Raw genomic sequence first — 26,496 nt, 5'->3', positions numbered from 1 at the left:
TGGGTGTAGGAGAAGGAAGAGGCCAGATCCTTGCGTACAACACGTACATGATGCTGGCACTGCTTTATACCTGGGAGCAGTGAGCATCTTCCTGTTTTGCACACACGGTCCTTATACACCCAGGTAATGAAGAACCAAGACCAGTGAGCTCTGGATGTGGGGTTGAGTCTAGACGAATAGCTGAGAAAGACTGAACAGAAGGAACCAAAGGGCATGACACGGCCACTTTGAATGTAGCAACCTAATTTCTCTGTACCTAAGAATCATTTTAGTGCCTGATTTCACAGGGCTAGTTTGTGGCTAGTAATTTATTCATTTCCTAGTCTTCTTTAAAAGGGGCATAGGTTTTAGGTAATGAGAACAGCGCAAGTAACTTTTCCACCTGCATTCCATCTCTCTTCTTCGGTGTCTGTTTGACCAAGTCAGTATAACATCTAATCTTACTTAGGTGACTGAGGGTAATTTCTGGATTAGGGTTAAGGAGTACTGATAAAAATAGGAAAAAATTACAGTGTCTGTCCCAACACTGTCTTTTTCTGGCTCTTTACAGGAAAGACACAGAATTCTTTTTCCTTCCTGGGATGGGTTTGTTTATTAACCCAACCAAGATCACAGGGGACGTTTTTCATTGCTACATCTGGAAAGGTTCCAACACTGAGTCATGCGTGCTTACTTTAGAAACTATATCTAGCCTGGATTAAGGAATAGTAAACTGCAATACAGTTTTTAAAAAGAGGTACATCTAGCCACAAAGAACAGAATAATGTTTAAGAGGAAAGAGTCAAATTGACTTTGTACTCTTAAAAAAAAAAATCATCCTGAGCAGAAAAGAGTCATTTGCTCTGTGGGATAATGGCTACTTGTTCTTGTCGTTGCTTAAGAGATGTGCAAACTTTGCCATTTAAGTCTGATTCCTTTTTGACCATCTATGAAGCCAGGATCTTACCGGCACCTGAAGTTAGGGAAATAAAGAAAGAAGACGGTGGGTGGCCCTCCCGTGAGAGATACACGAATCCCTTAAAATGATACGCACTTCTTTTTTTGGGGGGGTGCATTTTGGGTCTTCATTGCTGCGCATGAGCTCTCTCCAGTTGCAGCGAGCAGGGGCTACTCTTTGTTGCGGTGTGCGGGCTTCTCATTGCGGTGGCCTCTCTTGTTGCAGAGCCCAGGCTCCAGTAGTTGTGCCCGTGGGCTCAGTAGTTGTGGCGCGCAGGCTCAGTAGTTGTGGTGTACGGGCTTCGTTGCTCCGCGGCATGTGGGATCTTCCCGGACCAGGGCTCAAATCCGTGCCCCCTGCATCGGCAGGTGGATTCTTAACCACTGCGCCACCAGGGAAGCCCAACACGCACTTCTTAAGACCACCTATGTCACCCATTGCTCATCTAACCATTATCTCAACTTAACCCCATTGCTCTCACATCTTTTGAGAAGGAAAGCAAGAAAACAGTATATTCCAGAACTTACTTTCTGTTTTGAAAGGACAACCACTGCTGCCAGGAGATGCTGGAAAACAAAAGGTTGAAGCAAAAGACCCAGCATCTGCTCCTTCCTGACGGAGGAGGCAGCTGGGGAGGGGAGGGGGCAGGAGAGAGAGCTCACTGCATTCTCTACCTTGGGCTTGGGCAGCCTCGCCCTGAGCCTCCTTCCATCCCAGAAGATAATGGAGTCCCAAGCATCCACTGGTCCTCCAGCCTGACCCAGAAGTGCCTGTGCCACACACGGGGACCTCGGGAAGTGGGTGGCATAGCCCCTCCACTGTCGACACGACATCTCCTTCCTTTTATCAGCCTCTCAGAATGTGCACAGGAGTCCTTGCAAACTGCAAAACGAAAAGTGAAATGCATGAGCATCTGGAATCTAAGTAACTTTTCCCTTATTTATTGTGTGACTCTAGGTTAGAATTAGACTTTTAGAACTAAAGTTTGGGAATTCCCTGGCGGTCCAGTAAGACTCTGTGCTTCCACTGCAGGGGGCACGGGTTCGGTCCCTGGTCCAGGAACTAAGATCCCACAAGCCACGCGGTGCAACCAAAAAAAGAGAAAAGAAAAGAAGGAACTAAAGTTTGAGTGGGTCAGCATCCTCGTACTATCATATTCCTCTTCCCTCTTACTCTTTTTTTTTTTTGCGGTACACGGGCCTCTCACTGTTGTGGCCTCTCCCGTTGTGGAGCACAGGCTCCGGACGCACAGGCTCAGTGGCCATAGCTCACGGGCCCAGCCACTCTTTGGCATGTGGGATCTTCCCAGACCGGGGCACAAACCCGCGTCCCCTGCATCGGCAGGCGGACTCTCAACCACTGCACCACCAGGGAAGCCCCTCCCTCTTACTCTTGCTTCCTTGCTCTTCTGACAATGCAAATATCGGAAGATTGAGGGAAAAGACATGAGCAAATAGAGTCATTTGGATTCTTCATGATGAAAACTTACTGTCTAAACATTAGGGGGGCTAGACATAAAGTTTTGAATTTATGGAAAAGATTTTCTCTTCAAAATTATTCGGATTTTTATGTTCCTTATTTGAACCTTCCAAAAAATAAAATAGGCTGAGTCTTCTTTGCCTTTATTTGTCTCTAAACGGGTTAATACCATGGAGTTGCTGAGATGATGAAAAGAAATAATATACACATAAAGCACTTAGAACAGCGACCAGCGTACAGTAGATGCTCAAAAAATGTCTGTCCTTCCTTTTCCTTAATCAGATGGATACGACTATCTATGTATCCTGTTTCCTGCTCTAGGATTAGAATTAGGCCAGGACAGCACGATAGGAAGAGAGAGAGCTTTGAGTGTTTAAGTCTTCAGTTAAAACAAAAACGAAAACAATGTGGGTCGACAAAGTCATTGCATTGTCCCCCCTAATGGGTTTATGTTGCTTGTCACTCGGATGGCAATTGTTAGTCTATAATCCAATTTCAAGGGCCCTAAAAGTCCAACCCAACCAGCCCATTTCCTACAAGTCAGTTGCCTGTAACTTTAGTAAAGCCGGCTGCTCGCTGGTCTCCAGCATTCCCGTTCTGTCCCTCTGAGCCGCATCCTGTGGCCTGGGATGGCCAACTTCCCGTTTCCACCCCTCTCTCCCTGCCTGTACTCACACACTCTCCGTTTAGCATCTGCCACGTCTACAGTCCTATGTGCTGCCCTCTTCCTTTGTGCTCTTGTAATACTTTGTAACTTCTCACACACACACACCCCTTCTGTCCTGGTGGCGAGGTGGGGAAGCGCCTGGTCTCTGCAACCCGACTGCGTGGGTTCTAATCCAGGCTCCTCCGCTAACTAGATGTGTGAGTTTTGACAAATAACTCTGAATCTGTTTCTTCATCTATAAACTGGAAATACTAGTACCTGCTTCCCAGGGTTGCGGATTAAGCGAGACGTGCATGTAAAGTGCTCAGTTAGCAAGCACAGCGTGTAGCACACACAAGGCATGATCTCAGGAGGAACCGGCAGCATTAGGAGTACAGTATTTGTATCATGGTTTGTGTCCTGGTGTCAGCTTCTTTACTAGAGGCTAAATGCCTCAAAGGCAGTAGTTGGCTTTACTCCTAACATAGGTCCTAGCCCAGCGCTCCACTGTCTACCGTCTCAAAGTGGTTACACAGTAGAGCAGGTCACCTGGGGACTTGCTACCCATGCAGACTCTCAGGGCCTGCCCTAGGCCTATGGAGTCAGTATCTGCATTTTCTCAAGGTCCCCAGCTGATAAAATACAGCCCTTGAAATTTGAGAAACACTGCACTCATTCCTTGAATTCACTTGCTGAGCTGGTACTTTAATTATACTCATAATAGCCACTCGGAAAACAGACACTGACTGCTATAGAATCGGTACTGCCATTAGATCACTGTCATTTGTAAGGACCCGTGAGACCAGTGGTTCTCAAAGTGTGGTCCCTGGACCAGCAACATCGGATTCACTTGGGAACTTGTCAGAAATGCGAGTTTTCAGGTGATTCTAATGCATCCTCCAGGTTGGGAACCGCTGCTTTAGAACCCTGGGAAGCTACCAGAAGTACCACATTAATATTGTGCATCCCCTTCTTCCTGCCTTGTTTCATTTCATTTCTTCTCTTCCATGTCTTAAAGACACAAGTAAGGTCAAATGTCGTACGTATCGTTTCCTCTTTGCCAGATACTTGCTGGTGCACATACACATCTTAATGTCTACCTGGCAGACTGACATCTGTCAAAATACCTTTTCTGGTGTATGGAACACACAGATGACTTATCTGCGGTCCCTGTATTTTGTTTTATTTTGTTAATTTTATTCATTTTTTGAATAGGTGATAGACGCACATGGTATAAAATTCCCAAGGTACAAGAGTTTACGGTGAAAAGTAAGTCTTCCTCCTTCTTGCTCCAGTAATAGAGTTCCTTTCTCCAACAGCAATCACTGACCTTTCATCTCACACATTTATTGAGCACCTAATATGTGCCAGGCATTGTTCTGGGCACTGGATATGGAAGGAGAAGACAAAAACCCCTGCCTCCATGGAGCTGATATTTTGGTTACTGATTTCTTATTGTATTTGTTCAATAGCGTAGAGTTTGGCAGTAGTTAAAAGTAGGGCTCTGTAGTCAAACCAACTAATTTTGAATCCAATTTTCCCCATGTTCTAAGTAATCTTAGCTGTTTATTCTACCACTGTGAACTGGGTTTTCTTTATCTTGAAACGGAGATAACTATTCTATAAGGTTGTTGTGAGAATTACTTGAGATAATACTTATAAAGCACCAAACAGTGCCTAGAACATAGTAAATGCTCAATAAATATAGATGTTGATTATAATGATGTGATCTCATTCTACTATTCTATAACGTAGACTAGAAATGGCTAAAGGATTTATTTTCCCAGTAGCTTACATTTCCTCTCTGTGCTATGTGATGATCAAAAAACACACTTTTTTCAGAACAAGCACAGTAAATTTGTCTTCTCAATTCTGATCATTAACTGCTTCTCAGTTAAGCTATTTACTGAGTTCTATGAAGTAATCAACTCCTAATCAATCACTAGAGCATAGAGACTGTGTTCCTCTATTCTTTTTAATCTAGCTTTTTAAAAAAATCCCATGTAATTTGGAGATTTTGTACTATCATTTCATTTGGAGGTGTTTTGTACCATTATTTTCAGCTTCATAATGTTACAAAGTACATTCCTTGGGGAGATTCTGCATTTCGCATCAGAGGGATCTGAGCAAAGTTTCTGACAATATAATTTGATATAGTTACCTTAAGGAATATTCTTTGTGATTCTAGTCTCCAGCCAGATGGGAAATCAACTTTCAACCGCTGGAAAAGCAACAAAAGTATTCCTCGGTAGTGGTCTTAAGATGGAAAAGAATAGAAGAAAATTACATGCAAAAAAAAAGAAAAAGAAGAAAAGACCTCCTAGGGCATGAAAACACTTAAACACTAAGACAAGAACTGTTTCATTTATTCACCATGAAAAATCATTAGCGGGCATAATGAAAGATTGCAAGGAAGTTGGGTTAGGTATATTCCCCCATGTACTGATTCTGGACCAGTGAGTTGAATTCTAAAAGGGAATGAGGCACAGCTACGTGACCAACCACAGTCCTGATAACCATTTAATATATTCTCTTTCTCTCCTTTGTCCCTGATTCTATTTGGTATTATTTCCTCGTAGACAGAGCGTATGAATCTTTGGAGGATTGACTGTAGTACAGGAAACCTGTTCTCTGAACCTAGTCATCATAGGACTGGGAGGAAGGGGTACCTGCAAAATTGAAGTGAAATGCCTCTGAACAGCTTTTATTATTTGGGGAATGGTGAGATCAAGGTAGATTTGGGGTGTTTGGGTTTTTCTTTCTTTTTTTTTTTTTTTTGCGGTACGCGGGCCTCTCACTGTTGTGGCCTCTCCCGTTGCGGAGCACAGGCTCCAGACGCGCAGGCTCAGCGGCCATGGCTCACGGGCCCAGCCGCCCCGCGGCATGTGGGATCTTCCCGGACCGGGGCACGAACCCGTGTCCCCTGCATCGGCAGGCGGACTCCCAACCACTGCGCCACCAGGGCAGCCCTGGGTTTTTCTTTAAACATTTTCCAGCCTCTGGTATTTTTTTGTCAGAAATGGATTAGCAGTAAAAACATCAGTGCTCATAATTTTGAAAGGTGTAAAGTCCCTTCCATATAGGTGAGGCCTCCTCTGGTGGCACTTACCCATGTGCTTCCCCCAGACTTTGTCTACACTAATCGTAGAACGCACTGCAGAGCTCACTCTAATTGATTAGGGGTGCATTAGGCACCCTGTGACCACTTTGCCTTACCTTTGGACCTTGTTATTTTTCATTCCCCTCTGTTCCCACTACTTATTACCTCTGAGCTCAGTGGTTTAATTTATTATCATCGTCTCCCGTGGTTGTGTGAGTTAACAGGGCTCAGCTGGGCTCTAGACAGCCTTCGGGAGTTTGCAGTCAGACGGTAGCTAAGGTGGGAGTCACATGGCCAGAGGTTCAATGTGACGTCATCGCTCGAGGGTCTGTCACCTCGGCCGGGATGGCTGAAACAGCTGAGAGCTGACTGGCATCTCTCTCCAAATGGCTACCTTGACTTTCTTTACACCTTTACACGAGGTGGCCTCATGGTCGTCAAATTTCTTGCCTTGGGATTAACTTCCCCTTTGGAACAAGTACTCCAAAGAGACTCAGGCAGAAACTGCAAGGTATCCTTGAACTCAAAGTCCAAAGTCACGTAACATCACTTCCCCTGCATTTTAGTGTTCAAAGATTGAGCCAGTTCAGATTTAAACAAGGGCAGTACACAGGCATGGATACAAGGAGAGTTGGTTCATTGGATGGGGTAGAGAGGGCATTTTTAAACACTAGCTACCACACCTTCTTTGCTAGAAAATAGTCAGATTTATCTTCAACACAACGGTTATGCCACTGCACCAAAAGCTTCTAGGAAATGCAAACCCACACGAGTATTCAGTAAGTGAAAATTTGTGGGTTCTGGTAATACATATATTGTAACTAAATATATCTGATATTGTATGAGTGTTGTTCATTTATAGAAATATTACTTTTGTTATATTACAAATATAATTATCTGTACCTGTTGGTCAGAAGCTGTTTCTAATCAAAATATTTGGGGATTATAGAATGGATTAGAGGCAGTTAACAAGATACTCAACAGAGTTCATCTCATTCCTTTCTCATCTTTGGTATATTAGTGTGTCGTACTATACGATAATCATAGAATATTTTGTTTATTGAAATGAGAGTTAGTTGTATTAATATTGTTCCTCCATTCATTCAATCAACAGGTATTTGTTGAGTATCTATGATGAACCTGGCCCTGTGTTAGGCAATGCAGAGCAGGGAGGCCTGGTGCTATGGTTAGATTTTGCCCCAAGCAGTATCAATAGTAGCATTTTAAATGCTAACTGTATGAGTTCATGCATTCAGATGTTTGAACACTAAAGAAAGCTGCGTTACTGAATACTACTAACAGTGCTGACTAAACCCTTTCTTTGTGCATTATTTCATTTAATCCCCCCAAGAGGTCTTAGGATAGAGGCAGAGTTGTTATCCCAGTTTGGTAGAGGTTGAAACTATGACTCAGAGTAAACAGTATCCCAGAGTTCACCTAAGCAAAAATGATGAAGCTTGAAGTTGAATCCAGGCACCGCCTACTATGCAAAATTGCATTAAAATAAGACCATTGCCTTTACCTCTAAATTCCATGCCTTGTAAGAAATGTTTTCATCATTCTAAAATGGTAAATGCATAATTACTTAATTACTGTTACTTAATAGTCATAAGACTACTTTAATCTTTGGCCAAATGTATTAACACCTCCCATCCCCATCCCAACTCTGGGCTTCTTTTGGTTTCATAGAGACCATTTCTGAAGTCTAAGAAGGATATGTAGAGAAAGAATAGAAACTTAACTTTATTGAAATTTTACTGTATACCAGTCATCAAGCTTGGCGTGCCAAATGAATACGAAGTTGCTGTGGCATGTAGATGGGAAAAAAAGCAAAACCACCAACCTCTTTAATAAAAGCAATCATGAATTCCAAAAATACTGATGGGGCATTTACAATATGGCAGGTCCAGGAAAACCTGGGTTCTGGTTTTGGGGTTCTCATCTCACTCTTCCATGGGAGGGACCAAGCAGGTGTTTTTCCCGCCAATACACTCTGATAAGGGAAGCCCACATGAGGGACACCGAACTTAGGATGGTGAGTGGAGGATGGGAGGTGTTCTAGAGAGAGTCCAAGATTGGAGAAACTACTCAGGAGAAGAAGAGGGGTAAAGATTCCATCAAGGGAGTACACCCTATGTAGTGGTTCAAAGTCTAAAGAGTTTCAGGAATTCTAGGGACTGAAAGAATTATATGTAACAGAAGGGCAGGATGGGTGTGTAGGAGTGGCCGGAGAGAAGCTGGCCAAGAAGTCATGAGGAAGGAACCTTTCTTTGCAGGTCTTGTTAGGAAGCTTGAATGAGCGAGCACCATTGAATCAGGCTTTGCTAAGTAGTTTGGATTTTTCTTTTCTTTTCTTTTTTTTCATTCATATATTTGATTGAGGCATCACATCTGTGTTTTTTTTGTTTTCTGTTTTTAGATGTTGGGGGTAGGAGTTTATTAATTAATTTATTTATTTTTGCTGTGTTGGGTCTTCGTTTCTGTGCGAGGGCTTTCTCTAGTTGTGGCAAGCGGGGGCCACTCTTCATCGCGGTGCACGGGCCTCTCACTGTCGCGGCCTCTCTTGTTGCGGAGCACAGGCTCCAGACGCGCAGGCTCACGGGCCTAGTTGCTCCGTGGCATGTGGGATCCTCTCAGACCAGGGCTCAAACCCGTGTCCCCTGTATTAGCAGGCAGACTCTCAACCACTGCGCCACCAGGGAAGCCCGGATTTTTCTTTTCTTTTCTTTCTTTTGGCCGTACCATGTGGCATGCGGGATCTTAGTTCCCCGACCAGGGATCAAACCCGTGCCCCCTGCAGTGGAAGCGCGGAGTCTTAACCACTGGACGCCAGGGAAGTCCCAGTAGTTTGGATTTTAAGTGCACTTGTGGAAAACAGATGGACCTTCAGACATTTTCTCCATGTTACCCATGACTTCCCCTTCCATTCTTTAAAGAGTTGGAAATGATTCTTTTTATATTATTATTGGGGGGAATATTTTTCCATATGTACCAGGCAGTATAAATGGCCTCCCTTCACTTTCTGGGTATTTTCAGTGTTGATTATAGCCGGGCGGATCAAATTAAAGCACCAGGTGTCGTATCGTCTGAATATTAGATGAGTCATTATTTATGCATTGATCCAGGAACCACAAATCTGTACCCCACCTCCTCAGTTCTACAGATTCACATTTCTGTATATTTAGGTAACAGTTGAAGAGATAGATGCAATATATGCAAAAGTGCTGCAGACCACTTCCTTCAAGATAATGTCCAAACCCTTGACCCTTTCTAGGCCGACGCTCCAGCTCTTCTGAGAAAAAGCAATTGAAATTGCCTCTCCTGTGTACCCAGATGGAGCATGCAGAAGTCCGGCTAGCTTTTCCCTCCACTGCCAACAAAAACAGGGTGGAACAGCTGGGAAGGGAGGCCAGGAGCCCCAGAGAGAGGGAAGCAACGGAACAGCGCAGTGACAGAAGCGCCTCCTTGGCTGCCTGCAGCCCCTCGCAGCCAAGACCTCCCCAGCCAACCCCGGTTCCTCCTCCTCTCCCCCTCGCCAGGGACCCCTCAAGGAGGGAGGACCAGTTAGTGACTTTAATCGGATCAGAGAGTTGAAAGAGCTTGTGCTGAAGTTAAAACAATATCCACTCCATTTTCCCAGCTTGTCTCACTTCTCCTTTCCTGCAGCTCTGGATCAAAAGCAGCGGTGATGAGCTCGTTCTCCAGGGCTTCTTGGAGAGTTCTGAGGATCCCAGCCGCTTCCCTCTGCCCCACAGTTTCCCAACCTCAACCCGAGGGCAGGTCCGCCCGCCCTCCCTCCCCCCCTCCCTCCCTCCCTCTCCCCCTCCCTCCCTCCCTCTCTCTCTCTCTTTTTTCTTTCCCCTCCTTCCACCTGACAGGGACCATAAATAACCCAGGCTCCCAGCTGAGAACAAAGTTAAAGTTTGCCTGGAGCTCTCTGCCACTCCCTGCCTGGGCCGCTTCTTTGTTTTCTTCTCCTGTTTTTCCTCTCTACCTGGGTTGGCCGTTTCTTCCTTCAGGTTGGAGAAGAGTCGCCTCCTAATTAAATGCAGTGGCTCACTCGCCGGCCCTCCCTAGATTTCAGGCTGCCTCGGCTACCCGGTTAGGCACCGGGCATCGGTATCAAATTACCGAAAGTCTACACTGGAGCAGTCCTCATATTTACATACAAATAACTCAGGGGCTTGCATTTATGTCACCATTCGATCCTGCTAGAGGCTTGCCAGAGGAGTTTTTAATCCAATCAGAAGGAGTTTTAAAAGGATGTCTGCGGAGTGATCAAAAAGGATCTTGATCTCAATGAAATGTAGCCAGATTTGGGGTTTGGTGTTTTTTTTTTTTTTTCATCTAAAAGATTGAAAATCTTTGAACACTGATGGGCAGGAAAAGATGTGTAATTCTTCAGTTGCTGGCGAGGAGACGAAGATGCTGAGAGGAACTTGGAGGAAGTGAAGACAGTGGATCCAACCCAGGGATTGGTTTGGGCTGATTTGGAGGTAGAGTCTAAATCACTGCTTCAGGGATTCCTGGAAACATCAGGAAAACATTTGATCAGCCCAGCCCGGTGGAAATGGCTTTGCCACAGAGTAAGATCTTTCTTTAAGTCGTACTTGGTGTGTGCTGTTTTTGTTTCCTATGTAGTGAGTGTGCAAGTAGCCCAGCTGTAAATAGTTACTGAAAATAACCTCTTGGTACCGGGTAGCCAGGTAGCTATGGAAAGTTGATCTGTTTGGTTTTTACACTTGGGAAAAAAGTGGTTGCTATTGGATTTTTAGACTTGATTGGTAGCTTAAAAGCTGAGCTCTTGTGGTTTCCCGAGTTCAAATGAATGGAAATTATAAACAGTGCTGAATGAAGGACTGGAAAATAGAGCTGGAGTGGGTGAAATCGCTTACCTTTGAGAAAACATAACATGTACTCCTTTGAAATCCGGCTCGGCCAGCCAAGCTTGTATCCAGTAGAACAAGAGTCATAAAAAGGAGATAGGGTTTGCCTGTTTGTGAAAGGAACTTTTCCACAGCCCGTGCTGCATTTTGAGAAGGATGGGAAATGTCCCAGAGGGCAAAAGGCATCTGGAAAACCTGCCCTGTCACCCCTGGAATGTGGTTTATTCCCGTGTGAGGTCATGTTGTACGTGTGTAGCTAGTAAAAGTATTTTATGCAATTAACTCTTTGTATAGATGGTTCGAGAGCAATTTATCTCATCCTTCTTTACAACTACTGAAGCCCCCATTTGATCTCTATTGAAGGTAGAGCTGCTTTCCAAGCAGGGTTCAAGCACTGGGGCAGCTGGACTGAGTTGTTAATTTGATAGATTTCGAAACAGTTCAAAATGGATGTGTTTCAAGGTTCCCCAGTTGAGCAGTTGTAGTTTCAGATTAAATAACTTGCTAGTTTTTTACATAAACCCCAAATTGAAATCCTGGGTGTGAGAAGAACATTTAAAATAAAGTCGGTTCCCTTCCCACATATAATTTGCAGAACAGTAATGAAGAGATGCCTCTTATTTTGCAATCCAGGTCCATTCAAACAAGCTGCCCTCATCATGGTTGGGCCAGGAAAACTCTAGCTGACAGAAGAGATCAACCTTTCTAGTCAGCTGGGGCTTGAGGCAGGGAGGAAGGAGATACAGAAACGGTTTAAAATTGGTACCTAATGCCAGGAGCTCTTTCTGCTGCTTAAATTCACTATTTTTTTTTAACATCTTTATTGGAGTATAATTGCTTTACAATGGTGTGTTAGTTTCTGCTTTATAACAAAGTGAATCAGCTATACATACACATATATCCCTATATCGCCTCCCTCTTGCGTCTCCCTCCCACCCTCCGTATCCCACCCCTCTAGGTGGTCACAATAAATTCACTATTGAAATGATGAACTAACCTCTACCTGTACTTTTTCCTTCTAATGGCAGTTTCAAATATTATCCGGGGGGGATGAGGGGAAATGAACATGAGAAAAATGGGTGATTGGCCAATGACTGGAGGAACAGTTTTCTCCCCAACAGACACATTTTCAAAAGGGAAGCTTCTGATTTGGGCTTGCTTTGTGCATCCGCAGGTGAAGATGCAATGACAGGCGACACGGACAAGTATCTTGGGCCACAAGACCTTAAGGAATTGGGCGATGATTCTCTGCCCGCAGAGGGCTACATGGGCTTTAGTCTGGGGGCCCGCTCTGCCAGGTATTTTATCGTTGCTCTTTTCTCACAGTTAATTTAAAACAACCATGATGTGTCATAAACCGAAATCATTTTCATTTTTCACATTATCCCCAAGTTTGCTCTTTGGATAAGGATGTGAATTTGGTGAAATGTACACATGCTCTGCTGTCTTCTTTTGTGGTTTTCAGTCCTTAATTTTATGCAATTGAATGTGTTAATCGTTTGTTCTTTTTTTCCCCACGTGGCAGTAGTGCTTCAAGCATAATAGCAAAAGAGCTCACTGGCAAAACGGAGAGAACCAATCTAGGTCACATGTTTTAAAATTAAGTTTTGTTCCATAGTGAAAGAAAGATCCTCTTTTCCAATAAGTAAGAAATATTGTGTTGATTGTTCACTATTCTCTCTTCGTGACTGAAAGAACAGTTTATGATTGAGACTTAAAAAAGAGCATTCTTGGGGAAAAATTATGTATTGTTTATTGGAATTGTCTGTCAACTGAGTATCTCTTTGAAAAGTATGCCATTACTTTGTTTAGAAGGGACATGTTAAGAGTGAAACAGTGACTTAACCAAAAGTTACAGGTAGAACGGTAGCAAATTCAGCTCTGAAAACTGAAGCTACAGCTTTTGTATGTGGAAAGCTTTGGCTCCAGCCTGACACTGGTTGAAAGAAACAGAACCTTGTCCGGAATTTGGGGACTTCTTTTCCCTGGTTGGGTTAACAGCATGTTTGCTGACAGTCAAGTTATTTTAAGCTAATAATTAAACCTTCTAAGCTAGCGCCCTGGGGGCATTTTCCTATAGTTTAAGGATCTGTTGTTAAAAGTTTCATTGTCTAATGGTAAACGGCATTTCCCTCAAAGTAAACCTGGGAGTTTATTCTCAGTGTCCGTTGATGTGGCCAGTTTAGACACAGAATTGCTTTTTCTTTGAGTTAATCTTTTTTTGTTTAATAGAATTTGGAGCCTCATGTAACTTATTAGAATTTTGGCTTTATATATATATTTATAAAAGGCCTTAAAATCTTATTGTAGCAGGTGTCATTAATAAGAAGGGGAAAATAAGTTTTTAAAAACATGTCTTATTTCAGGTAATCACAGATACCAAGTTACAACTGAAAATGTTTCAGAATCTTAAGGGACCTCAAGGGAAAAGTCTAGTTAGAGATTTAAGAGCTTTTGTAATCCAGTAACTAGCTGATTCTCTTCCTCAGGTAATATATAAAGGCTACATTTCATGACTCAATCACTTGTATACAGGGAATTGTAGCAGCTGACCTCCAGTGAGAGTTGAAGCCAGTATATTGTCTCTTATAAATTTTCCACAAGACATTTCTGAGGCTTCCATACTTCTAGTTTGGATTGCACCATTCTTATTTGTTGCTATTATATGTAACTCATTTTTTTACATTGGCAACTGATGTTATGCTCAGAGGCAAATTATCTGTAAAGCCGATATGTTTCTTAAAGTACTGTTAAACTGTTACCAAGTATAATATTCTGAGTGTAACATTTAAAAAGGGATACATTAGATGTGTAACTCATTCAACCATAACATTTTTTTTCTTTTTTCCCTGTCTGATTTTTTTGCTTTCTACTTCTTCTGTTTTTTCTAAAAATACTTAAAAATAGTCCCAAGATCAGGTAAGAAAATACGGCACCTTGACAGTGTTTCTCTGCTCTTCCTTGCCTCATTTTCTCATCTTTCTTTTCTCCAGCATCGTGCTGTGCTATGCTGTGCTACCATGTGCTTTTTCTTTTTTATTTCTCTGCTCAGCTTTAGAAAATCGGTTTTGTGATTTGAGAATATAAGCAAGTAACTAAATGTATGACAAGTAACGTTTACTTACGCAAAGTTGTCTGAATACGTGAGGAATTTATTTCTCTTAACGAAGTTGTATAGTGCATGAAGTAACTAGAGAAATTGCACTGGGTTTAAAGGAAAAGTCTTGATTGGAAGGGCTGTTTGTTTGCTGGGTTTTGTTCTGAGCTGTGCTAGGTACTTCAGTATAACTTCAGAAACCTGAAGCATGTGTTTTTCTAACATTTCCCCTGTTTAACACTTAGGGTATACTGATGGCTGCAAATAATATCGTTGACCTCAGTGAAAAACAACTTAATGCCTTCCAGACCCCCATGCAAATAATCTCTCATTTTAGTAGCTGAAAGTATCAATACTTCAATATATTAAGGATTCAGAGTGCAGCTCGATGCCGTTAATCGGCTCCATCTGCCTAATGTAAATAAGTCAGGAGTAGGAATTATGTCAAGTGACATTATGTAAAATGAGGACATCTTTAGACTTTTCCATTGGTAGCTCCCAATTCTAGGCTCTGTTCTTTCGTTGGCACTCCTACGTAAGTTAAAAGAAAGAAAGGATGTTTAAAAAAAAAAAACACACATCTTAGATATGTTTAAAAACTAAAGTTAAAATGAATGTGTCATCATTAAAAAAAAACTTGTGTTTGTTCACATATACAATAAAAAAGCTGTTCTCACTTCCCACCAATATTACCATGTGCCATGGGAACCAAAATTTGAAGAAATGAGTATCTGATGCAGAGTGTGGAACTTCCTGTGCCTCTCAAATCGCATCACGGGGGCAAAATGGAGTCTTGCTATAAGTACGTGGAAGTTGCACTATCTAATGGTCTAGCTGCCAGGCACATAGGATTATTTAAATTAAAATGAATTAAAATTAAATAAAATTAAATGCAGCTCTTCTGTCACACTGGCCGCACTTCAGGTGCTCAGTGTATTGGACAGAGCAGATTGAGTACGTGTCCATCATCCTGTTGGAAAAGAAAGTTCTGTTGGATGGTGTTGAGTTAGAAAGTAGAAAGAGAATTCCTGCTTTTAGGAAGCTTATATTGCGTCTGAGAGAAGGGATGGGGCTAGAAACAGGAGTAACAAAAGTTTGCAACAAAAATAGGAAAAAAAAAAAGAGTGATGGGTCATATATGATTGGGCACTGGAGGCCCAAAGGTGCAAGAGCTCAGAGTCACGTGGCTTACTGAGTAAGCTCTATGCAGGGATAATGCTCTTTTTTTTTTGCTTCTATATCCATTTTCTGATATTGTGTCCCTCTCATAATAGTCACTTAGTAAGTATTTGCTGAATACATCAAATAATGACTCTGTAGAATGATGGTTATTTTGGAGAAAGTAAGGCTCTCATCCTAGAAGCATGTACCTAGCCATTTGTGTAGACACTTAGAATTATGTCTGTCATTTGGGGGCCTCTGTATCTTGATATAAAAATCCCCACTTTTGGATACTCTTTGGTGTCTCTAAAATATATCCATATATGCCTTTAATGTAGGCAGTGGGGGAAGAAATCATTTTGTGCAAGCACAGAATCATTCCTTAGTTACCTCTCCTTTGCTCTTTCCCCTGTCAAGCACAGACAAAGGCACGGCCAGGCCAAAGTCTGCCAGATTCGGCTGGTGAAGATTCGAGCAGCCACGTTTAAATTCAGACAGTTGATTACTTCCTAGGCGGGGCCAACTTCCTGTGGCCCTTGTCTTCCACACCAGAAAGGATGACACCAAAACCAAAGGGGCTGTATGTCTACCACGCTAGCTGTGGGCTGCCCCATTGCTAAGGAGCCAATTCCAGACCACTCTCTTCCAAGGAGGGCATGGCAGGAAGCCTCAGACCTCTTTCAAAATGGGAGGCAGTGAAAAGCTACCTCACGACAGCCTACCTGGTAGGGAGGTGAGTGGAAGATGGCCTCGGAGCAGCTCACCAGCCTCCATCCTCTTTGTTCCTGAAGGATCACAGGGGTTCCGCCAAGGCTCAGATGAGCTGCCATTCCAGCCTGCCTGTGTGCCCTTTGTGGATATATGCAGGGTTACCAGCATCCCTGACTCTATTGGTCTCTTTTTTTTTTAATTGAGATATAATTGACATATAACATTATGTTAGTTTCAGGTATATAACATAATGATTCAATATATATATATATTGCAAAACTGTTATCACAGTAAGTCTAGTTAACATTCATCACCATTCATAATTACACTTTTTTTTTTTTATTATGATGAGAACTTTTAAGATTTACTCTCGGGAATTCCCTGGCGGTACCATGGTTGAGACTCTGCACTTCCACTGCAGGGGCCACGGGTTCAATCCCTGGTCGGGGAACTAAGATCCCACATGCTGCATGGCACGGCCAAAAAAGAAAAATCTCTCTTAGCAACTTTCAAACATACAAGACAGTATTATAAATGATGGTCAGCACGCTGTACATTAAATCCTCAGCACTTATAACTGGAAGTCATATAAAATAAAATGTGATTTGAGAAAATGAAAATAAGCAAGTAACTAAATGTGAGGTATTCACATTTTATAACTGGAAGTTTATACATTTTGACCACCTTCACCCATTTTGCCCATCCCCCAAGCCCTCTTGGTATTTAGTTTAGAGGTCAAGGTGGTGAGGGGCACCTCAGGACGTCAGGAGTCATGCATTCTGGGAAATTCAAAGGCTGTGTAGAGGATTTGAGAGAGGCTAGAAAGGAGAAGAGAAGAAGCAAAGAAAAAAAGCATACCGTAAGGAAAGACAAGATAACCATACATGGAATTTGAATTTTTCCAGGCCAGAAAGATGGCAATGAAAATAATGTAAGGTGTATTCATAACCCTCCTTCCCTCTTCATGTTTTCCATGAGAAGCCACTATAAACCAGAGCTGTCGATAGGTTAAATCCACATCTCGTTCCCAAAGCCTTATTAACAGACACATTTACAGCACCATAATTCCATTCAGTAGTGCAAGATAGACAGATATGGACCAGAAAGGGAGGAGACTCTAAAAGAAGGTCTTAACCAAGAAAAATCTCTCTAGTTATCAAATTATCTGCAGTCATCTGGAGTCATGTTGGTTTGACTGTCATAGTGAAATATCCAAGTTTTCACACATTTCACCTTCTCAAAGATTGAACACCAACTCGCCTAATTTTAAACAAAACCTGATCGTGAGGTTGTCTAAGCTTAAGAAATGTCCTAAAGTCTAAGGGATTTTATTTTTGATGTCTTTTCAAGAACGACTTTGGTTGATGTTTTTGGCCATCTTGCCTGTTCTTAAAGTTGCATGCATTAACGTTCTTTTATCCATCTCATCGTCATCTCCCACTCTTGAATGGTTAACTGTAACTACAACAGCCTCCGCTCCTTCAGTTCGGATAGGTCTTACACCTTGAACAGAAGCTCCTTCGCGCGGGACAGCATGACGATTGAAGAACTCCTGGTGCCGTCCAAAGAGCAGGTATGCGTTCTTTGTCAAATCTTCTTCCGTCGTTAAACTTTCATTTGTATGATGGAATCACGTTCTTTGTCGCATGACAAAAACTCTGTTTCTGCATGTTTGGTTTTGCATTTGTAAGTCTTCCTGTACTGCCAGTTAAAGAAAAAATCAATTGTACCATAAATCGAAATATCCCTCTCTTCTGCATATCAATCTCATCCCACAAAGAGGAACTTAGAAAAGTTCTAGGAAAGGCATGGGTACCTTTCTCATTTCTTGGCCAAATCTTGGAGTTTTTAAAAGAGACGGTTAAGGGAATTCCCTGGGGGTCCAGTGGTTAGGACTCCGCACTCTCACTGCTGAGGGCCCAGGTTCAACCCCTGGCGAGGGAACTAAGATCCCACAAGCCGTGTAGCGAGACCAAAAATAAATAAATAAAATAAATAAGTAAATAAAAGAGAGGTAATAATAATTGGTAGCTAAAGTCGCTGACATTATCCACATGAAGGTTAGGTTTTGCTCAACAGACTATGTATGCATGTTGGAATTTGCTGAAATTGTTTTTAGCAAGTTAAAGATTAGTTTGGTCATGTTTTTGGTCCCTTAGCTTCAAAGCTGCCTGGGATGGGCCTTCTCAAGGTGTGCCAGCATTTTGCTTTCTACTAGAACCTCTGCTAGGTTCATTTGGTGTTTATGCAATTTCTTCTTTCCGTTAGCTGTGGTTGAATAGATACTGGTTTATTACAGGAAGACTCAGTAACAGAGCCCTGCTGCGTAGAGGCTCAGGATGGGTCATTATTCTAGATTCACACAATACCTGCTGTTAAATATGCACAGTCAGGAGCTGGTGATGGATGAAACTGGACCATAAAACTAATTTTGAAGGTGGCCTGTAATATTTAAACAATGTAATTGGTGAAATGATGCTGGACTTATTGATTCACTACATAATGAAGGTAAATTGGGGCAGATGAATAAGTGATGAACACTTATCATCACCAAGTTAGAGGTTAAGCCGCGGGTCGTCACACCTTGAGGGTTCCCATCTGTCTGGAGATGCCGACTTCCAGACACACAGATGTACGTTGTACTTCATAAGGACCTACAATACGTATGTTAATGCTTTATACTCTCTGGAACATTCTTAGCAAGCAGGTCTTACAGAGCTGACTGCAGTGACTCTTCAGTGTTTGGTCAAAAAAACACCCTCTGTAGAATGATTATAGGTACATGCCATGGTTTAAATGGGCGTTAGCACCAGAGTAAGCACTTATCTCAAATGATGAAGCTAAGTTCTTGGGTGTAAAGTGTTGCCCAGGTATTGGTTGAGATTTTCTGAAGAACGCTCTGCTTAGTTGGCTGTGGTCATTATCCTAGTTGGGTAATCCTGACCTCCTTATGTTCCCAACTGAAATGAAATGTTAGTGGATGTATTGCTAACACTTAAAAGTGTAGAAATACGTGAAATTTTCTGTGCTCTAAGGGAACCCCACAAAACTTACAAACTTGCAAGTAAAAGGAGATTCCTTGAACATTTTGCTATTATTGTAATGGAGTAGCAAATTGTCAGTTGACCCTAATTATGGTTTATATTTCTGAATATATACTTGTTTGGGGGGCAAGGGCCTGAAATGGAGGCCGCCACCACCATTATCACCGTGACCTCACCTCCACTGCCACCATCACCTGCACCACCATCTCCACCACGTTTACCACCATAGTTACACAGCCTCTCAATTTCTGCACATCAACCTTAAAGTAAAATATAAATGCTTGCGATGCTACAAGGTTACAAACAGGCTTCTGAGTGTTCTCACACCGTGACCTGTCAGCTACTGCCGAGACCTACTTACTCAGGTAGAATGGCGGGGCAACATTCACTCAGAATGAAGCATTCGTGGAAAGAAATGAAGGCTAGAGAGAACGTTTGAGGTAAAGCTGATGTTCTTTTGTATAGTTTGTTCCTGCTCCAATTTCAAAAATACCTCTGTGGACATCACAAACCCTCTGTAGGCCAGTCAGAAGAAAGGAGAGCTTAGGACACCTTGAAAGCTTTACAGATAAATCTTAAGTTGATAACTGCAGAAGCAGGAAGCTGCTTTCTTTAATGGCCACAGAGAATCCGTGGTCTGACAGGCATTTCTCATGGAACGAGCACGTTTAATGAGCACATCACATGACTCCATGATAAATTCACTGGAGACTTGGAAAAAAAGATATGAATATCATAAAGACATTTTAGGGACAGTTGGGGGGCATTTGAAAATGTACAAGCTATACTGTTAGGAAATTATTGTTCATTTTCCGAACAGTGATAATAGTATTGAAGGTATACAGGGAATATCTCTCTTCCAGGGGTATGCATGCTGAATTTTTCAGGAATGAAGTAATCTTTGTCAGCTATTTATTTTCAGATGGTTCAGCCAAAAGTGTATGCATGGAGTGAGAGAAAAAAATCAAATATGGCCAAATGTTAATTGTTGAATCTAGGCTGAGTGTATATGAATATTCCATATACAGCTTTTTCAACTTTTTAATTTTGTATTCAATTAAATTAAATTAAAATTAAAACTTGGAGGAAAGGGGAAAACAAATTCTGAAAGAGGTGTATTAACTTATTTCATCCCATATCTCATTTATCATAGAAGAGAGAGAAAAGGCTAATTCCTCAAAAGAGAGGCTTTAAGAGGGAAGAGTCTAGTTACACTGGGCATGACTCATGAGAAGCATTTACTTCAGAAGTGCATTTAAACACTTTAGGTTAGAATTAAGTGACAAAAAATTATTAGTTGATGTCTATCATGTCTCAAAATCTGCATGGATAAATTTCAAAATGGAGTTTGTCCACAGTATTGATTTTGTCCGAAAGCATGCAAGAAATCTGAAATATTTAGAATTCCTAAATTTAGCAATGATATATGACTTACTGCCCGATTTAAAACTGCCTTGTCATTGCCCAGTTAAAGTTGCTTTGACAAGAAAAGGTGAAAAATGAATAAAAATTAACTTAGCGTGAGTTTTGTGTTCTTTTTAACAAGGGTAGAGTTCACCCATACAAAGCATAGTTGCCTCTTTATTATTCTGCTGCAGATTAATCCGTTTGCACATTAACCACAGTTAAAGTACAGTTGAGGTCCAGGGTGGTTAGGCCTGCCACCCCCATGTTCCTAAGAACCTGTGCTGGTTTGAAGGCCGGTGTGGAGGCCAGGGGTGTGGAGGCCAGAGCTGGGGAGTAAGGCTGAGAGAAGGAAGCCCATCCCCATTCCTTGCTGGGCCTTAGTCATGATTAGTTTGTAAACTACTTAATTCCCCCATGGATATTAAGAGTTGACATGTTTGTACTGTGATATTGGATTATCCATGAACTCTGCTTCCCTTTACCTTCCCTTTACCTTGTAATCAAGAATCACCCGTAAATATGCTTCTGAAAATGTGTATGTAGATAAATCATGTCTTGCATTTGTCAGAAGGTTTTATTATTTAAGGCAGTAACACTCAGCCCCAATTGCTCCCAAGAATCACCCGGAGAACCTTTAAGGTCATGATTGTTCAGTTCCTCATTCCGGGGCCCTGGGGGCCTTGTCATGCAATTTTTAAATGCACCCAGAGTTGAAAGCCCCTGATTCCTAGTCAGAGTTCTTAGTTGAGGGCACACATTGGAATCACCAAGTGGCTCTTTGGAGATTAAGATGTGTACCGAATTGGAGTCTCCCTGGCTGGGTTCTTGGGCACATGTGTTGTTCAAAATTCCACAGGTGATAGTGGGATGCACCTTTAGTTAGGAACCACTGCCTGAAAGCAACTGTGGCTGGGTTCTTTTTGTATATTGGTCAGTCAACCTCTAACGTATTTGTTTTATAAGCTGAGATTTGTGTGTGTCCGGATGTCTTAGAGTAACATCTGTTGCTCTAAGAAACATTCCTTTCCCAAGAGGAGGTAATAAAGAACAGGGTTTACTCTCAAGTGAAGCCTGGTTGTCGAGGATGAGTATAATAGACAGGTTCTTTCATTTCTTCTGACCTAACTATTAAAAGCAACTGTCTGGTATGGCTCTTGTAATTGCCGTGTTATGATCCAGGTCACCCAGTCCCCATGACATAAATGGAGGACTGTTCATTAGATGCCATGGCATCGGGAGATAAGGTGGTGATGCTTGTGGTGATGGTGCTGAAAACAGCTCCTACTATGTGCCAGGCACTATTCTAAGTGTTTTGGAATTAGTACTGAATAGTTTAGAATGAACTCATTTACGTTGCACAAAAACCCCTATGAGATCATTTCTCTGCTCCATTAAAAAGATGAAGAAACTGAGGTACAGACAGCTGAAGTAACTCACCCCAGGGGACACAGCTGGTAAGTGGCAGGTAATCACTGGCCATATGGCTCTAGGTTGCCTCCTTTTTGCCTCCTTTTTAAAAAAAATTTTATTGAAGTATAGTTGCTTTACAACGTTGTGTTAATGTCTTCTGTGCAGCAGCGTGACTCAGTTATACATGTATATTTTCACACCACTCCACTCTCTATGTGCATCATTCAGTGTGAGAAGGGAGCCAGCGGAGAACTTCACACTCTGCCCTCCAGGATCTCAGGCTTGTTAGTATTCTTACCATGGGGCGGTGCCATCCTCTGTATCCCTTTTTTTAGCATGAAAGATTATATTTAGACACATGTTCTTCATTATGCTTGTTTCTAAGTTCTTATTGAATGTGCTTTAAAAGGAACTGACAACAGTTACAGCTTATATTCAGCAGCAAGTTATGAAAATTACGGAGAAAATTATTATACTAAAAATTATGGCATAGAAGCCATCTTTAAAGGAGTGGAAATAGTTGGCCTTTACATAGATATGAAGTAGAAGGTGTACTAGGGCTCTAAAGATACTGTGCAGGCTACCCAGTTAATTACACTTCCCTTGAGTGACCCCACAAGTCATTGGGATGTGTACTGTGGGCAGAAACATTTAATTCAGTATCATTTCTGGCAGTTATTCAAAGATGGAAGAAGAGCGGAAATCACTTAGGGACATGGGTTTTCACCTGCAGACACCCATCCCACCTTCTTTAGGTGGCAGTGACAGGATCTGATGCTCAAACCCCTACACCTACTCTTTTCTCAGTTAGTGTAGTTTAGAAGGGGCTGAATCCCTCCCTCACCTCTTCCCCAAGGATGGGCCTCAAACCTGGCCATTCAGAGGATTCCTTGTCCTGGGTTATAGTGATTACGTTGAGGTGAGATATAAAATCTCAGCCAGCCTAATGAGATTTTGTCTAGCCTTCGGGGTTGCTAAGCTGTAAAGGTGATGTAAACCCAAAGCTCCTGGGGATGGAGCATGAAGACGAAGCATTCCTACCATCTTTTGAGCTGCGGCTGGATGCAGCCATGCCTGAAGTTGCACCCCCCAGACTTCCCCACTGTATAAGCCAGTACATTAATCTCAACCTGCCCCCACCCCTGGGGTGTCCTAAGCCAGTTTAATTTGGGCTTCTGTCCTCACTAATGTGCTTGTTCTTGGTGGTGGTCAAACCTGGCCTGAACAACCACCTATCAAGGGCAATGTAGAAAGTCTTCTAGAATCTCAAAGTACAGTTCAACCTTGAGATTCTGTTAGTTTATGCTTCCTCTCTAGGAATAAATCTAATTTTACCTAAATACAAAGAAAATGAGGGAACTCCCTGGCTGTCCAGTGGTTAGAACTCCATGCTTCCACTGCTGGGCTCCCGGGTTTGATCCCTGGTCAGGGAACTAAGATCCCACAAGCTGTGTGGCACAGCTCAAAAAAAAAAAAAAAAGAATAAAGAAAAATAATGTATTTAAAAAAATGAGCTGTGATTTAATAGCTAGCAACCTGGGTGTTTCCCAGCAAAAATATCCAGAAAGGCATTCTTTACCAGTTGATCACTAAGGAATGAGGATCTTCCATTGCCTTTCAGTTCTGTTGACATACATGCCATGTGTCTACAAAAAGAGAGAAAACGGGGCAGCTGTGGGGCCCTGTCCCTCTCTCGTTAGGTTGCTTTCATCTTTCAGACTTCCCTTTTCGGAACAGATTCGCCCACGTGGTTTGTGCCTAAGGGGACTAGTCGCGGGGCTTCCAATGGTGACTAGTTTGGAAGATGTAACTAAACTAGTGTGTAAACAGTTGCACTGGCTGTTGGGCAATAGTGGAGATCATTCTGGAGCCAGTAGTGGAGGCCTCTTGATAGCGTCCCTGTACCTCAAGCAGCTGTTACCCCTAACTGTTACCACCCCCTAACTCTTCGCATTTATCTCCCAGTCTAGGATTCCAGATCCTTTGGGTTGGACTTGGTCTTTTGGCAGGCTAAGGATGATCTCATGTATATTTAGTTACATATTGTGCTGTGTACGAATACTTGGTATATTAGCAAGGAATGTGCAAATTGGAGAGTTCTTTGGGAGAAATTCATGTTTATTTTTTCAAGACCCGCCCTTTCCCATGACCTCAGTAATAGAAAAGGAGAGGAATGAACAACCCAACAGGCTGGTTATGCTAATAATCCTTCCTCCTGTCCCTGCCAACCCCGTTCCACCCCTGCCCGCCCCCTTCCCCCTCCATCGGCAGATTTAACTTTCCTATTTCTTTCCTTGAAGCTAATTTCTAAAGGGCTCTCAGAAATGTGCATGGTGGCAGAAGGTCACCAGCCTGGGATTAAAGATTTTCTAGAGATAGTCGCTTGGAAGATAAGCACCTTTGACTAGTGATATTTAATATCCTGCTTTTTCCTCTTCAAGGTGCTTTGCCAGCATTACTTAGGTGATCCACTCAACACCTCTCACAGATTGGCCATCAAGATTACAGATTTTTTTTTTTTTTTTTTTTAAACGCAGAGAGCTTTGCGTTGTAACTTAAGGTAGTACAGTTCGTGTGGATGTCTTGAGCCGGATGCTGACGTGTTAACGCTCTCAGCTTCTATGCTGACCTTGACTCACCTTCTCTTGTTGAAGTTAGTAGCTAAATTATCTTGAAATCAATCCGATTTGGAGATCTCCAGAACGCAACTTCATTTTGGTTTGTATTCTGGTCTCAAATAAGTCTTGGGGGTTATAAGAGTTGATTTCAAGAAAAGAAATACTTTAGGGGAAAAAAAGACCTGCTTTAGTAAGCTCTTAATTTGTATTTTATTTTGCTACTTGAATGAGGTTTTCTTTTATGGAATTTAAGGTACACATGATGTTTTGAAATATGTCTTCATTGTGAAATTATGTCCACGGTCAAGCTAACTAACACATCAGTCACCTCCCATAATTACCATTTTTGGGGGTGTAGCGAGAACACTTGAGATCTACTCCCTTAGCAAATTTCAAGTATATAATACATTTTTATTCATTGCAGTCACCGTGCCGTGCATCAGGTTTCCAGAATTTCTTCATCTTATAACTGAAAGTTTGTCCCCTTTGATCCGTATCTCCTCTTTTCCTCCACCCCCCAGCCTATGGTAACCACCATTCTATTCTCTGTTACTATGAATTAGACTTTTTTCTCTTTTAAGATGGAATCCGTTTCTTAAAAGAATATTTCCAGATAGTTGTGGTGGATGTCCAGACAGACCTGCTGTCTAGTTCAGCAGCAGTTTGCCATTTCACTCAGTATCTGCCATAGATCATGATAATTATAATACTCAGGGCAGCACCTGCCCTACATTTTCTTAAACGGATCATCTCACTCTGTGCTTTCAGCCACCTTACGGACTAGGTATTACCAGTACCACTTCACAGACAAAAGAGCCTGGGACTGAGTGTTTTACTTGTCCATTGTCACATTAGGTGACATTTGCTGGTACAGCTGAGAATAAAACTTAGGTCTGATGGCTGCTTGAACCCATTCTGCTGCGCTAGGCTGCAGTACCACTCTCATAAGCAAAGTATGGCAGCCTGAGGGAAGCATATTCAGCTGGAAGCGTCAGCGTTTAGACAAGTATTTTGTCTCGGCCAAAAGACCACTGTTATTTGTTAATCCAGCAGGCTACTCCCTATACTCTGATCAAACATACACCATCCTAAAAAGCTATATAGGGGGCCACAGTGTTATATAAAATTTAAGAAATAAATTCAATTATAAAACATCTGGGAGCACCAAGATTATTATTATTATCTGTGATTCTGTTTGCAGAGCGATTTAGAATTTTCATAGCACTTTCATATTACTTGGGTCATTCCATTCTCATGGTGAGTTGGGGCAGTTAACATTATCCACCCATTAGTCACATGCAGAAATGAGGTTTTTTTCAGTGAGGTTTTTTGACCTTCCAGTCACTGGGCTATGAAGTGATGCAGCCCACCTCAAACCCCATCATCTGTTCTCTGTCTAGGGGATCTGACACCCACATGGGTCCCCCTGCCCTGGCCCTGTCCGACGTGTGGCCACAGGCTCAAGTTATCCTTGACAAGGATAACTACTAAAGCCACCGAGTGCTGGGTATTGACTTTGAGAAGCCTTTGCTCTCCTGGGCTCCCAGTCTGGTTACATCATCCAGCTCTTTCCCAACTAGATCGTGTTTACAGTTTTTCAGATTAGATGCACTTCATTCTCCGTGGGACCTGTTGCTGTGAGTTTTACCTGGGGCCGGTAACATTAGCAATATCAAGACCACCAGTTCATCCGCAGGACCACCTTCTGCCAGGGGTAGCCAAGCGGACAGACAAGGACCTTAACCGGTGTCATCCAGCACTGGAGGTTGACAGTCAGCAGCCTGGAGAATTAGCTGATACTGGAATGAACTGGATTTCTTTTTCTTTTCCTTGCAAGTACTTTCTTGCCTTCTACCTCTTTTCTTCTGTGCCTGGACATTTATTTCCAGTCCTGGGCATTTGGGTGTGTCCTCATTGGTGAGGCCAGTGTGTACTTGCTCTCCTCTTTTCTCTGTTGAACAGGGCTAGTGAGAAACTATTTTGGGAAAGTATGAACCTCT

The 26,496-nt window shown here is 42.3% G+C and overlaps 1 protein-coding gene across 13 annotated transcripts in view; it reads left to right on the top strand.

The window, feature by feature from the left end:
* Positions 1-26,496, top strand: part of ANK3 (ankyrin 3) — a 676,704-nt gene that overhangs the window by 560,462 nt on the left and 89,746 nt on the right. For 7 of the 13 annotated variants that reach the window (XM_089897519.1, XM_089897520.1, XM_089897521.1 and 4 more), the window contains exons 24-26: positions 4,278-4,331; positions 12,223-12,346; positions 17,488-17,590. In XM_089897519.1, coding sequence (XP_089753645.1) covers positions 4,278-4,331; positions 12,223-12,346; positions 17,488-17,590 — 281 coding nt within the window. Of the gene's footprint in view, positions 1-4,277; positions 4,332-10,028; positions 10,749-12,222; positions 12,347-17,487; positions 17,591-26,496 lie in introns of those variants that run through there. The other 6 variants (XM_089897518.1, XM_089897528.1, XM_089897527.1 and 3 more) reach the window with 2 other exon arrangements.

The sequence above is a fragment of the Delphinapterus leucas genome, chromosome 16 (genome assembly GCF_059928025.1).
Source record: "Delphinapterus leucas isolate spDelLeu-1000000601 "Yukka" chromosome 16, BTC_Dleu_Yukka2, whole genome shotgun sequence".
Taxonomy (NCBI): Eukaryota; Metazoa; Chordata; class Mammalia; order Artiodactyla; family Monodontidae; genus Delphinapterus; species Delphinapterus leucas.
Note: the sequence above shows the minus strand (reverse complement) of the source record. Positions and strands in the feature narration are given on the sequence as shown.